Source organism: Cetorhinus maximus, unplaced genomic scaffold (genome assembly GCF_964194155.1).
Source record: "Cetorhinus maximus unplaced genomic scaffold, sCetMax3.hap1.1 HAP1_SCAFFOLD_382, whole genome shotgun sequence".
In the NCBI taxonomy this organism is placed as follows: domain Eukaryota; kingdom Metazoa; phylum Chordata; class Chondrichthyes; order Lamniformes; family Cetorhinidae; genus Cetorhinus; species Cetorhinus maximus.
Window position 1 is genome coordinate 115965 of NW_027596328.1, and position 14036 is coordinate 130000.

At 52.5% G+C, this 14036-nt stretch overlaps 1 protein-coding gene across 1 annotated transcript; it reads right to left on the reverse strand.

The window, feature by feature from the left end:
- Window positions 1-2396: 2396 nt before the first annotated feature.
- LOC144673554 (trypsin-like) lies at window positions 2397-11118 on the reverse strand. Its single transcript, XM_078535317.1, has 5 exons — window positions 11079-11118; window positions 9912-10068; window positions 5488-5738; window positions 4697-4833; window positions 2397-2546 (listed from the first exon to the last, which is right to left on the reverse strand). The coding sequence occupies exons 1-5, from the start codon at window positions 11116-11118 to the stop codon at window positions 2397-2399; spliced, it is 735 nt and encodes a 244-aa protein (XP_078391443.1).
- Window positions 11119-14036: the final 2918 nt, after the last annotated feature.

Below are 14036 nucleotides of genomic sequence, written 5' to 3' on the forward strand. Positions count from 1 at the left end.
GAGAGGTTTAGGGAGGGAGTTCCAGAGTTTAGGTCCCAGGCAGATGAAGGCACCGTGGCCAATGGTGGAGTGATGGGAATGGGGAGATTTTCAAGAGGCTGGAATTGGAGGAGCGTAGAGACCTTGGAGGGATGTAGGAGCTGGAGGAGGTTACAGAGATAGGGAGGGTTGTAGGGGCTGGAGGTGGTTACAGAGATAGGGAGGGTTGTAGGGGATGGAGGAGGTTACAGAGATAGGGATGGTTGTAGGGCCAGGAGGAGGGTACAGAGATAGGGAGTGTTGTAGGGGCTGGAGGAGGTTACAGAGATAGGGAGGGTTGTAGGGGCTGGAGGTGATTACAGAGAGAGGGAGGGTTATAGGGGCTGGAGGAGGTTACAGAGAGAGGGAGGGTTATAGGGGCTGCAGGAGGTTACAGAGGGAGGGTTTTTGGGTAACTTGGTGTCCACTAGGATACGGGATCTAACAAAGTTCTGTTTCTCCGGACATTTATGGAGGATGGAATTTGGGAGGCCGGTCCACGGGCGCTTAGAAATAGTCAAATCTTCAAGTTGAGGTTTGAGGTTGAAGGAGATGTGTTTGTAGGATTGTTCATCTCAACCTGCTGTCTGGACATCAGGTTTAGCCTCAGTAGGAAGGGATCAGCCGATTGTGAGTGCTCAAGATAATGGTCTGGACAGCAGTGGACTATAGAATATGAATAGAAACTGTATGTAAACAGTTAGAACCAGCATTTTAACCAAAACGCACAGGGACTGCAAGAAAGATGGAAGGACTTTTATGTCACCTTTCTTGACCTCAGCATCTCCCAAAGTGCTTTGCAACGGGAGAGGCCATTCAGCCCCTCAAGCCTGCTTCCCCATTCAGTCAGATCAGGGCTGATCTTCTCCCTCAGTTCCCCTTTCCCACCCTCTCCCCTAGTGTCCAAAAATCTATCGGCCTCAAGTGTTGAATAGACTCAACGACTGAGCACCCACAGCTCTCGGGGGGATGGGGTGGAGAGAATTCCAAAGATTCACAAACCTCCAATTGAAGGAATTTCTCCTCATCTCAGTCCACTTATCCTGAGACTGTGCCCGCTCCCGAATTTGAGATTTTCCGGCCGGTGGTGTGGTTTGAGGGAATTGGGGTGGGGGGGGTGTTGGGGGAAACAGCCTCTCAGCATCGACCCTGCCTAACCCCCTGAGAATTTTGTGCGTATCAATGAGCTCAGATCTCATTCTCCTAAACCCAAGGCAGTATAGGCCCATACAACACTGACATCTACCTGGCTATGTGAAAAATTGCCCTGGTGTGTCCTATACTCTAAAAGCAGGACAAATCCCAACCAGCTATTACCTGCTCACTGATGCTCAGTTTGGGTTCCGCCAGGGTTACTCAACCTCTGACCTCATTACAGCCTTGGTTCGACAACGGACAAAAGAGCTGAACTGCTGAGGTGAGGTGAGAGTGACTGCCCTTGACATCAAGGCAGCATTTGACCGAGTGTGGCATCAAGGAGCCCTAGCAAAACTGGAGTCAGTTGGGAATAAAGGGGAAAACTCTCTGCTGGTTGGAGTCATACCGAGCACAAAGGAAGATGGTTGTGGTTGTTGGAGGTCAGTCATCTGAGATCCAGGACATCACTGCAGGAGTTCCTCAGGGTAGTGTCCTCGGCCCAACCATCTTCAGCTGCTGCATCAATGACCTTCCTTCCATCGTAAGGTCAGAAGTGGGTATGTTCGCTGATGATTGCATAATGTTCAGCACCATTCGCAACTCCTCAGATACTGAAGCAGTCCATGTCCAAATGCAGCAAGACCTGGACAATATCCAGGCTTGGGCTGACAAGTGGCAAGTAACATTCACGCCACACGAGTTCCAGGCAATGACCATCTCCAACAAGAGAGAATCCATCTATCGCCCCTTGACGTTCAATGGCATTACCATTGCTGGCACCCAGCACCCACAGGCCCTTTGAGCAGGGCGGGAGGAATGGGGTTTTGGGGGGCGGGGGCAGGGAGAGAGAGTTCCAGAATTTTGTGTAAAGAAGTGACATCACCCCCTGAACGGTCTGGCTGGAATTTTAACGTTCTGCCCCCTGGTTCTGGACTCTTTCCACCCCCACCAGAGGAAATAGATTCTCTCTATCGACCCTATCGAATCCTTTGATCATCTTCAACCGCTCGGTTAGTAAACGCAAGCCAACAGGAGCCAAGCTGATGCGATCGTGTGGGGGGGAGAACATTGAGGGTGGGAGCTCCTCAGACTGGAAAAGACAAAGTCTGGTGTATTTTTGCAATTCTTTTTATTGATTTTTTTCCATGAGCTGGTACAGAGAGGTCAGGCCTCGGACACGGAGCAGAGAATGATTCAGCACCATATTAGCTCGGAGGGCTCTCCCCCGCCAAGTGATGAGCTCAGTTTGCGGCGATGACGTCCTGGATCCAGGAGACGTATTTGCAGACCCTGGTGTAGACTCCGGGGTAGCCTTTATCTGCACAGCCGTACCCCCAGGACACGACGCCCTGGAGCACTCCATTACACACGACCGGACCACCCGAGTCTCCCTGTGGAAGAACAGCACATCAAATCCATCAGCAGCTCCGCATGGTGAGGTCAGCGCTTAAAGAGAGTTCTAAACCCGCCTGCTCACCGCAAACACTCAACCACGCCGAATATTGGCCAACCTCCCATGGCACACCTTCCCCCTGGTTCACCTTGCATTTATATAGCGCCTGTATCATAGTAAAACGCCCCCAAGAAGCTTTACAGCCACGTTAATCAGACGGCATTTGACATGGAGTCCCATAAGGAAATATTCGGGACGGGTGATCAGAACCTCGGTCAAAAAGGATGGAGCGTCTTAAAGGAGGAGAGAGAGATGGAGACAGAGAGCACGTGAACAAGAGAGAGACAGAGAGAGGTGGAGAGGTTTAGGGAGGGAATTCATCAGCTTAGGGCCCCCAGGCAGCTGAAGGCACGGCCGCCAATGGTGGAGCGATGGGAATCGGGGGATGGTCAAGAGGCCGGAATTGGAGGAGCGCAGAGATCTCGGAGGGTGGTAGGGGCTGGAGGAGGTTACAGAGATAGGGAGAGTTGGAGGGGCTGTAGGACATTACAGAGATAGGGAGGGGTCTGGTTTTGGAGGAGGTTACAGAGATATGGAGGGGTGTAGGGGCTGGAGGAAGTTACAGAGATAGGGAGGGTTGTAGGGGCTGGAGGAGGTTACAGAGATAGGGAGGGTTGTAGGGGCTGGAGGAGGTTACAGAGATAGGGAGGGTTGTAGGGGCTGGAGGAGGTTACAGAGATAGGGAGGGTTGTAGGGGCTGGAGGAGGTTACAGAGATAGGGAGGGTTGTAGGGGCTGGAGGAGGTTACAGAGATAGGGAGGGTTGTAGGGGCTGGTGGAGGTTACAGAGATGGGGAGGGTTGTAGGGGCTGGAGGAGGTTACAGAGATAGGGAGGGTTGTAGGGGCTGGAGGAGGTTACAGAGATAGGGAGGGTTGTAGGGGCTGGAGGAGGTTACAGAGATAGGGAGGGAGTAGCACAAGGTTACTGTCTGTTACTGGAATGCAGACATGGATACCCGTAGGGTCAGCATGTCTGGTTACCTCAGTCGTGCTGTTGGATGGAGAAACCGGACCCTCGTTTAGCTCATCCATGTTTCACTCAATGTACCACCATGTGCTGTGAATGGTTTTGAGGGGGTGGGGTGGGGGGTTTGGTTTGGAATTCAATCGGCACATTGCACTGACCAACATCCAGAGACATCGCCACCTATTGAGAGCACCAGGCCGCTGGCCGCGTGTCCCTCCTGGGGCCAGAGGGTCAGTCTGGGGCTCTGTCCCGTCTGTAATCACAGACAGGGCTGGTCCCAGAGTATTCGGTGCCCGAGGTGAACCTTCAGCCTTGTGCACACCCCTCACCACAGCACCTCACCACACCCACCGAACCCACATCTACAGTTACCCACCCGAAACGCATTTGGGGCAATAAAAATTCCTCGTTTATAATTCTAGATTTATTACCTGACAAGGGAGATTATTATGACGCTGACTTTACTTGTTTTATTATTCATCCTTCCATCGGATGCAGGAATTGACAGACATTCACCCCCCCCATCCCTAATTGCCCCCTTGAACTGAGTGTCTCGCTCGCCCATTTCAGAGGGGCAGTTAAGAGACAACCACGTGGCTGTGGGCCTGGAGTCACATGTAGGCCAGACCGGGTAAGGAGGGCAGATTTTACCTGTCCCGCACCCCCCACCCCATCCCCCGCCCACCCCCACCCCATCCCCCGCCCTCCCCCCCCAACCCCCACCCCGTCCCCCGCCCTCCACCCAAACCCCACCCATCCCCCGCCCTCCCCCCGACCCCCACCCCATCCCCCGCCCTCCCCCCACCCCATCCCCCACCCTCCCGCCCAACCCCCACCCCATCCCTCCGCCACCCCCCCCACCCACCCCATCCCCCGCCCTCCCCCCAACACAAAACGCTACCGCTCTGGGTGACCCCGGACTTGGCTCTGTGCCTGCACCGGCCCTGAATGCACAGCACGCGGTTCAGGAGGGAGGGCCATTCGCTCCATCCTGTTCATGCTGGCTCTCCCAGGGAGCAATCCAGTTGAGCCCCGCTCTTACTGCCTTTACCCCCCTCCCCTCCCCGTGATAGGGAGCGGGGGTCCCTCTGGTCTGTCCCGTATTGTTCAAGGGCCCGTACCTGGCAAGAGTCCTTCCCGCCATCCACATAACCGACGCACATCATGTTGTTTGTAATCATCCCCGGGTAGGAACCTTCACAAGTGGCATCACTGAGAACTGGGGCATCCAGGCACTGCAGCTGGTCCCCGCTGACCTCTAAATCAAAGCAAAGGTCAGAGGTTAGAGGGCGCGCGAGCTTATCCACACCTACATGGGGGTCAAAACATTCGGTGCTACACATTCTCACTTCCAACGTACGATCAGGCGTTTCCATAACCCCCTCAGCGCATCTCACAACACCTCACAGCCAGTGACGCACTTTTCAAGTCTTGGACGGGGGGGAGACAGAGCAGCTGGTTTGTGCACAGCAAGATCCCGCGAATAGCAAAAGAGACAATTACTCGATGATCTGTTTCGGTGTTGGGGGTGGGGATGCACATCGGGCCCAGGTCACCGGGCAGAGCTCCCACCCTCTCCTCTCCGAAACATAGGGGCCGGGAGATCTTTCACACCCGCCTGAGGGGACAGGCGAGGACTGGGCAAGGAAGCGTCTCGCCTGAAAAAGACAGCACCGCTGGGTGGGCAGCACTCTCTCGGCGCTAACGCCAGGAGTGCTCAGGTTTCTGGAGTGAGGTTCGAACCCAAGCTCCCCGCCCCACCGCCCGATTCCGAGCGGAGGGGTCTTGGCGCTGGATGTGTAAGAGCCACCATCTTGCGGCCCATTGCTAAACCCTGACCTCCCTCCCACACACCCCCCAGCGAGCACTCGCAGAGACCCCGGCCCGAGTCAACTCCCTCTCTGCCCCTTACTGCTGGATTCGGTCGTTCCCCAGCCGGATATCAGGCAATATTCCCCGGCGTAGGCACAGCTGCTGGGCAGGGCGATGGTCCCCACGTTGTCGTTGAGTGCGGCAGGTTTGGACAGTTTGATCAGCATGATGTCATTGTCCAGGGTGTTGTAGTTAAACCCGGGGTGTCTGATGACTTTGACGGATTTAATGAATTGCTCGGTACCCTCTTTGGCCGCGATGTCGTGCTCTCCCAGACGCACCTGGATACGTCTAAGGAATAAGATAGAGAACCAGCTTAGAGCGAGACTGTGGTTGACCGGCGGCCATCTTGCTACAGCCCATTGGCGCACACAGCGCTAACTCGGGTGTTCCCTGTCAGCTCCCTGGGCTGGGAATGACAGGAAAGGGAACGTTAGTCTGTTTTCCACAGGGCAATGAGAAGGCCTCGTCACCACTTGGGAACACAGGAGGACAGGCCTGTTGGGCCTGGTCCTCCATTTTTGTTGCCAATGGCAAATGTGAAGTCCCAGTTCACAGCCCTTTCTGAATATCCCTCAGTCGCTTAACTCCCAATTAAGTGTCAATACGTCAAACAGTTTATCATCTGAAGGTCTTCGGGGTGGAGGAGTGTGTGTGTGTGTGTGTGTGTCTCATAATTCCACCCCACGACTCTTTAGAGGGAAAGTTCTTTTCTTTCCCCCTGTATTCCTCAATCCCACACTGGAGCCAGAAAAATCAGAGGTTGCTCAAGAGGCCGCAAATGGAGGAGGTTACAGAGATAGGGAGGGGTGTAGGGGCTGGAGGAGGTTACAGAGATAGGGAGGGGTGTAGGGGCTGGAGGAGGTTACAGAGATAGGGAGGGGTGTAGGGGCTGGAGGAGGTTACAGAGATAGGGAGGGTTGTAGGGGCTGGAGGAGGTTACAGAGATAGGGAGGGGTGTAGGGGCTGGAGGAGGTTACAGAGATAGCGAGGGTTGTAGGGGACTGGAGGAGGTTACAGAGATAGGGAGGGGTGTAGGGGCTGGAGGAGGTTACAGAGATAGGGAGGGGTGTAGGGGCTGGAGGAGGTTACAGAGATAGGGAGCATTGTAGGGGCTGGAGGAGGTTACAGAGATAGGGAGTGTTGTAAGGGCTGGAAGGGGTTACAGAGATAGGGAGGGTTGTAGAGGCTGCAAGGGGTTACAGAGATAGGGAGGGTTGTAGGGGCTCGAGGAGGTTACAGAGATAGGGAGGATTGCAGGGGCTGGAGGAGGTTACAGAGATAGGGAGGGTTGTAGGGGCTGGAGGAGGTTACAGAGGGAGGAAGGGTTATAGGGGCTGGAGGAGGTTACAGAGAGAGGGAGGGTTATAGGGGCTGGAGGAGGTTACAGAGAGAGTGAGGGCTATAGGGGCTGGAGGAGGTTACAGAGAGAGGGAGGGTTATACGGGCTGGAGGAGGTTACAGAGAGAGAGAGGCTTGTAGGGGCTGGGGAGGTTACAGAGATAGGGAGGATTGTAGGGGATGGAGGAGGTTACAGAGATAGGGAGGGTTGTAGGGGCTGGAGGAGGTTACAGAGATAGGGAGCATTGTAGGGGCGGGAGGAGGTTACAGAGATAGGGAGAATTGTAGGGGCTGGAGGAGGTTAAAGAGATAGTGAGGGTTGTAGGGGCTGAAGGAGGTTACAGAGATAAGGAGGGTTGTAGGGACTGGAGGAGGAAACAGAGATAGGGAGGGTTGTAGAGGCTGAAGGTGTTTACAGAGATAGGGAGGGTTGTTGGGGCTGGAAGGGGTTACAGAGCTAGGGAGGGATGTACGGACTGGAGGACGTTACAGAGACAGGGAGGGTTGTTGGGGCTGGAAGGGGTTACAGAGATAGGGAGCGTTGTAGAGGCTGGAAGGGGTTACAGAGATAGGCAGATGTGTAGGGGGTGGAAGAGGTTACAGAGGAAGGGAGGGTTGTAGGGGCTGGACGAGGTTACAGAGATAGGGAGGGTTGTAGGGGCTGGAGGAGGTTACAGAGATAGGGAGGGTTGTAGGGGCTGGAGGAGGTTACAGAGATTGGGAGAGTTGTATGGGCTGGAGGAGGTTACAGAGAGAGGGAGTGTTATAGGGGCTGGAGGAGGTAACAGAGAGAGAGAGGGTTGTAGGGGCTGGGGAGGTTACAGAGGTAGGGAGGATTGTAGGGGATGGAGGAGGTTACAGAGATAGGGAGGGTTGTAGGGGCTGGAGGAGGTTACAGAGATAGGGAGCATTGTTGGGGCTGGAGGAGGTTACAGCGATAGGGAGGATTGTAGGGGCTGGAGGAGGATAAAGAGATAGGGAGGGTTGTAGGGGTTGGAGGATATTACAAGAGATAGGGAGGGTGGTAGGGGCTGGAGGAGGTTACAGCGATAGGGAGGATTGTAGGGGCTGGAGGAGGTTACAGAGATAAGGAGGGTTGTAGGGACTGGAGGAGGATACAGAGATAGGGAGGGTTGTAGGGGCTGGAGGAGTTTACAGAGATAGGGAGGGTTGTTGGGTCTGGAAGGGGTTACAGAGATAGGGAGGGATGTAGGGACTGGAGGAGGTTACAGAGATAGGGAGGGTTGTTGGGGCTGGAAGGGGTTACAGAGATAGGGAGCGTTGTAGAGGCTGGAAGGGGTTACAGAGATAGGCAGATGTGTAGGGGGTGGAAGAGGTTACAGAGGTAGGGAGGGTTGTAGGGGCTGGAAGAGGTTACAGAGATAGGGAGGGTTGTAGGGGCTGGAGGAGGTTACAGAGATAGGGAGGGTTGTAGGGGCTGGAGGAGGTTACAGAGATAGGGAGAGTTGTATGGGCTGGAGGAGGTTACAGAGATAGGAAGGGTTGCATGGGCTGGGTGAGGTTACAGAGATAGGGAGGGTTGTAGAGGCTGGAGGAGGTTACAGAGATAGGGAGGGTTGTAGGGGCTGGAGAAGGTTACAGAGATAGGGAGGGTTGTAGGGGCTGGAGGAGGTTACAGGGATAGGGAGGGTTGTAGGGTCTGGAAGAGGTTATAGAGATATGGAGGTTTGTAGGGTCTGGAGGAGGTTGCAGAGATAGGGAGGGTTGTAGGGGCTGGAGGAGGTTACAGAGATAGGGAGGGTTGTAGGGTCTGGAGGAGGTTATAGAGATATGGAGGTTTGTAGGGTCTGGAGGAGGTTGCAGAGATAGGGAGGGTTGTAGAGGCTGGAGGAGGTTACAGAGATAGGGAGGGTTGTAGGGGCTGGAGGAGGTTACAGTGATAGGGAGGGTTGTAGGGGCTGGAGGAGGTTACAGAGATAGGGAGTGTTGTAGGGGCTGGAGGAGGTTACAGAGATAGGGAGGTTTGTAGGGGTGGTGGAGCTTTCAGAGATAGGGAGGTTTGTAGGGGTGAAGGAGGTTACAGAGATAGGGAGGGTTGTAGGGGCTGGGAGAGGTTACAGAGATAGGGAGGGCTGTAGGGTATGGAGAGGGGTACGTAGGGAGGGGGCAAGTGATCATGTATTGGTTTGAAAGCAAGGATGAGACTTTGAGAGTCAATGAGTTGCAGACTGGGAGCCAATGTTAGTCAGCGAGAAACAAAGGTTGATGGGGGAACAGGAGTTGCTGTGAGTTTGGGTGTGGGGCAGTCAGGTTTCGGAGACCAGAACTACGCGCTGTGTTATGGCTGCAGTCTCCCCAAAGCCTTGTACAATTGCAGCAAGACCTGTTTATTCCTGTTCTCCAATCCCCCTGCAATAAAGGACAACATGTTGTTTGCTCTCTCTGTTCTCCTTGAGCACTGGGACCTTGTCTCTTTCAACATCAACATTTCTAAGTTTCAAGATATTCGCCTTTTCTAAATGCACTGATCAAAGTGAAGAACCTGACACTTCCCCCCATTATATTCCAGCTATTGTTATACAGATGTGCAGTGGGTCATTTCCAGATCGCTTTCATCGAATCAGAATTAACCACAGAAACTGGTCATTCGGCCCCACTGCTCTGTGCCAGTGTTTTACACTCCACTCGAGCCTCTCGCACACCCTCATCCCACCCACACACCCTTCAAGCTCACGGAGGCTGGCCTACAACGTGCTGGAGGAGTCGAGCTGGAGGTGGGTGAGGGTTCCAGCAGTCGATCAGCTGAGGCAGGGGTGGAGTGGGCTGATGTTACGGAGGTGGAAATGGGCGGTCTTGGTGATGGGGATGATAGGGGGATGGATGCTCAGCTCAGGGTGAATTGGACAATGAGGGTGAGAATGGCCTGGTCAGATGGTGAGCAGGGAGGGGAAGGCGGGGGTATCGGTGTCTGGGGAACGGAGTTGCTCACGGGGACCGAAGGCTATGGCTTCGGTCGTCCCAACCTTCCCCACACGATGCAAACCCAATCTTGGGAGGCTCATCGAGAAGCCTGCGAAACTCGAGAACCAAGCTCTGGGTTCGAAGCATCAACTCTCCCTTTGATCTTTGACCCTCTTTTCACGCAGAGCCCTCGGTACTTGCCTCTGAAAGCAGTGACCGGCGGAGACCACCCATTGGGGGTGGATCAGAGACCCCCCACACATGTGCCATCCCACGTTGAGAGAGACAATCCAAGGCACTGAGTGCTTCGCACACTCGTAACCACCAACAATCTTGTCGTCATCGCGAGGGGCAGCAGCTGTGGTACCAAGAGAAGAGAGATCACCGTTAAACACCGGAGTAAACGGAGGGACAAGCAGCAGAGAGAGAGAGAGAGAGGGACAGAGACAGAGAGAGACAGACAGAGAGAGAGAGACAGAGAGAGAGAGAGACAGAGAGAGACAGAGAGAGAGAGGGACAGACAGAGACAGAGACACAGAGAGAGACAGACAGAGAGAGAGAGAGACAGAGAGACACAGAGACACAGAGAGGGAGACAGAGAGAGAGAGAGACAGAGAGAGAGACAGAGAGAGAGAGAGACAGAGAGAGAGACAGAGAGAGAGAGAGACAGAGAGACACAGAGACACAGAGAGAGAGAGAGAGAGACAGAGAGAGACAGAGAGAGAGAGACAGATAGAGAGAGAGAGACAGAGAGAGAGAGAGACAGAGAGAGAGAGACAGAGAGACAGAGAGAGAGAGACAGAGAGACAGCGAGACAGAGAGAGGGACAGACACAGAGAGAGAGACAGCAAGCGAGAGAGACAGAGAAAGACAGAGAGTGAGAGACAGAGAGAGACAGTGAGTGAGAGAGACAGAGAGAGGGAGGGAGAGACAGAGAGAAAGAGGGACAGAGAGAGAGAGATAGAGAGAGAGACAGAGAGAGAGAGACAGAGACAGAGAGAGACAGCGAGTGCGAGAGACAAAGAGAGAGACAGAGAGAGACAGTGAGTGAGAGAGACAGTGAGTGAGAGACAGGGAGAGACAAAGAGAGAGAGAGACAGCGAGTCAGAGAGACAGAGAGAGAGGGGGAGACAGCGAGTGAGACGGACAGAGAGTGAGAGTGAGAGAGACAGAGACAGAGAGTGAGAGACAGAGAGAGACAGAGACAGAGAGTGAGAGTGAGAGAGACAGACAGAGAGTGAGAGGCAGCAAGTCAGAGAGACAGAGGGTGAGAGAGATGGTCTGGGAAAGGCTTCGAGAGGAGGAGCAGAAAGAGTGAGAGGAAACCCGAGAGAGCCACGAGGAAGAAAGAAAGTGGGACACGTTTACCAGCAAAGCCCAGTGACACGGCCAGCAGAAGGATCTTCATCGTGGCTTCAGGTTTCACAATGGCTGACTGCAGACAGCAGGGCTGTTTTATAGGCTGTAGGAGCTCTGCTATCAGAGAATAACACGAACACAACAGCCATTAATGATCACAAGTGGGGGATATGTCCTTGGGAACATGAGGAGCAGGTGTGTGTTTCTCAGTGACTTTTCCTGGGCTGTGTATCACACTTAAGCCTGGCTCAGCTCAGGTGCACAAATCTGTCGGTCGGTTAGCTAAGACCATAAGACCATAAGACATAGGAGCAGAAATTAGGCCATTCGGCCCATCGAGTCTGCTCCGCCATTCAATCATGGCTGATAAGTTTCTCAACCGCATTCTCCCACCTTTGTCCCTTAACATTTGATCCCCTTATCTCGCTCTTAAATACACTCAATGGCCTGGCCTCCACAGCCTTCTGTGGCAATGAATTCCATAGATTCACCACTCTCTGGCTAAAGAAGTTTCTCCTCATCTCTGTTCTAAAATGTCTTCCCTTTACTCTGAGGCTGTGCCCTCGGGTCCTATTCTCTCCTACTAATGGAAACATCTTCCCCACGTCCACTCTATCCAGGCCTTTCAGTATTCTGTAAGTTTCAATCAGATCCCCCCTTCATCCTTCTAAACTCCATCGAGTATACACCCAGAGTCCTCAAACGTTCCTCATATGTTAAGCCTTTCATTGCTGGGATCATTCTCGTGAACCTCCTATGGACCCTCTCCAGGGACAGCACATCCTTCCTGAGATACGGGGCCTAAAATTGCTCACAATATTCTAAATGTGCTCTGACCAGAGCCTTATAAAGCCTCAGCAGCACATCCCTGCTTTTATATTCTAGTCCTCACGAAATAAATGCCAACATTGCATTTGCCTTCCTAACTACCGACTCAACCTGCAAGTTAACCTTAAGAGAATCCTGGACTCGGACTCCCAAGTCCCTTTGCACTCCAGACTTCTGAATTCTCTCCCCATTTAGAAAATAGTCTATGCCTCTATTCTTCCTACCAAAGTGCATGACCTCACACTTCCCCACGTTGTATTCCATCTGCCACTTCTTTGCCCATTCTCCTAACCTGTCCAAATCCTTCTGCAGCCTCCCCGCCTCCTCAATACTACCTGTCCCTCCCCCTATCTTTGTATCATCTGCAAACTTAGCCAGGATGCCCTCGGTTCCTTTGTGCAGAATTTCATTACCTGGGGCTGTTTTCTCTGGGTGAGGGAGGGCCGAAAGGTGCTCATATACCTTAATTTGAAAGTAGAGTCCGTGTCCAATTTGGGGTCAACGATACAAAATGGTGGTGTAGTGTGACATCACTCAGGGAACCCGAGCTGCTATGGCAATGCACTTTTACACGCATGTTGCAACCTAGAGCTATGGATAGTAATGCAAGAGGCACCAATTTCTTTCACATGGCTGGAATCTCTCCCACTCTTACTTTCTGCCATTGCCTTGTGTTGGAAGGGTTTACAACTTGATACTCAACCTGTTTGGCTGCACTATAAATGCACCCTTCTTGGCCATCAACTCCTGGAGTGGGACTCAAACCCGGAGCTTCTGGCTCAGAGGTTACCCACTGTTCCACAAGACCTCTCCCAACATGAGACAGTCACCAATAAATCCAACGGTGAATTCAGGAGAAACTTCTTTACCCAGAGAGTTGGGGAGAATGTGGAACTCGGTCCCACAGGGAGTGGTGGAGGTGAATAGTATCGATGCATTTAAGGGGGAAGCTGGATAAACACATGAGGGAGAGAGGAATAGAAGGATAGGGTGATGGGGTGAGATGAAGAGGGGGTGGGAGGAGGCGCGTGTGGAGCAGAAACACCAGCACAGAGCAGATGGGCCAAATGGCCTGTTGCTATGCTGGGAATTCTGTGGAATTCAGTGAAAGAATTCTCTAAATTTAGAGTGTAAAATAACCCTTAACAATTGAGTAAGAATGGACGGGGATATAATGTGGGAAGTGTAAGATTCTTCACTTTGGTAAGTGAATTTAGAAATGCAAAATATTTTTTAAAAGGCTTGAAACTTTGAGATGTTGATGTTCAGAGGGACTTGGCTGTACTCATGCAAGGAACACAGCAAGTTCACACACAACTAGCAATTAGAAAGGCAAATGGTGTGCTGGCCTTTATTGCAATGGGACTGGAGTACTAGAATAAAAAAGACTAGCGATGGTTGTACAGGGTTTTGGTGAGGCCACACCTGGAGGACTGTGTGCAGTTTTGGTCTCCATATTTAAGAAGGGAAGGTGAGTTCCAAAGAAGAGTCATATTGGACGAAGGAGTTAGATATAGTTCTTGGGGCGAAAGGGATCAAAGGGTATGGGGAGAAAGCGGGAGCAGGCTATTGAGTTGGATGATCAGCCACGATCAGAATGAATGGCAGAGCAGGTTCGAAGGGCCGAATGGCCTACTCCTGCTCCTAGTTTCTATGGACTCGAAACGTTAATGTGTTTCTCTCCACAGATGCTGCTGGATCTGCTGAGTATTTCCAGCACTTACTGTTTTCATTTCAGATTGCCAAAACTGCACACACTACACCAGGTGTGGTCTCGCCAAAACCCTGTACAACTATAGCAAGAATTCTTTATTCTAGTACTCCAGTCCCATTGCAATAAAGGCCAGCACACCATTTGTCTTTCTAATTGCTAGTTGTGTGTGAACTTTCTGTGTTCCTTGCATGAGTACACCCAAGTCCCTCTCAACATTAAGATCTCAAAGTTTCACGCCTTTTTGCTTTTACTTAAGGAAGGCTCTAGATGCACTGGAGGTGGTACAGCAAAGGTTCACTAGGGTGTTCACTGGGATGAGGGGGTTTGTCCTATGATGAGGAGCTGAGTAAATTGGGTCCATATTCTCTGGAGTTTAGAAGAATGAGAGACGATCTCATTGTAACCTACAAGATTCTGAGGGGGTT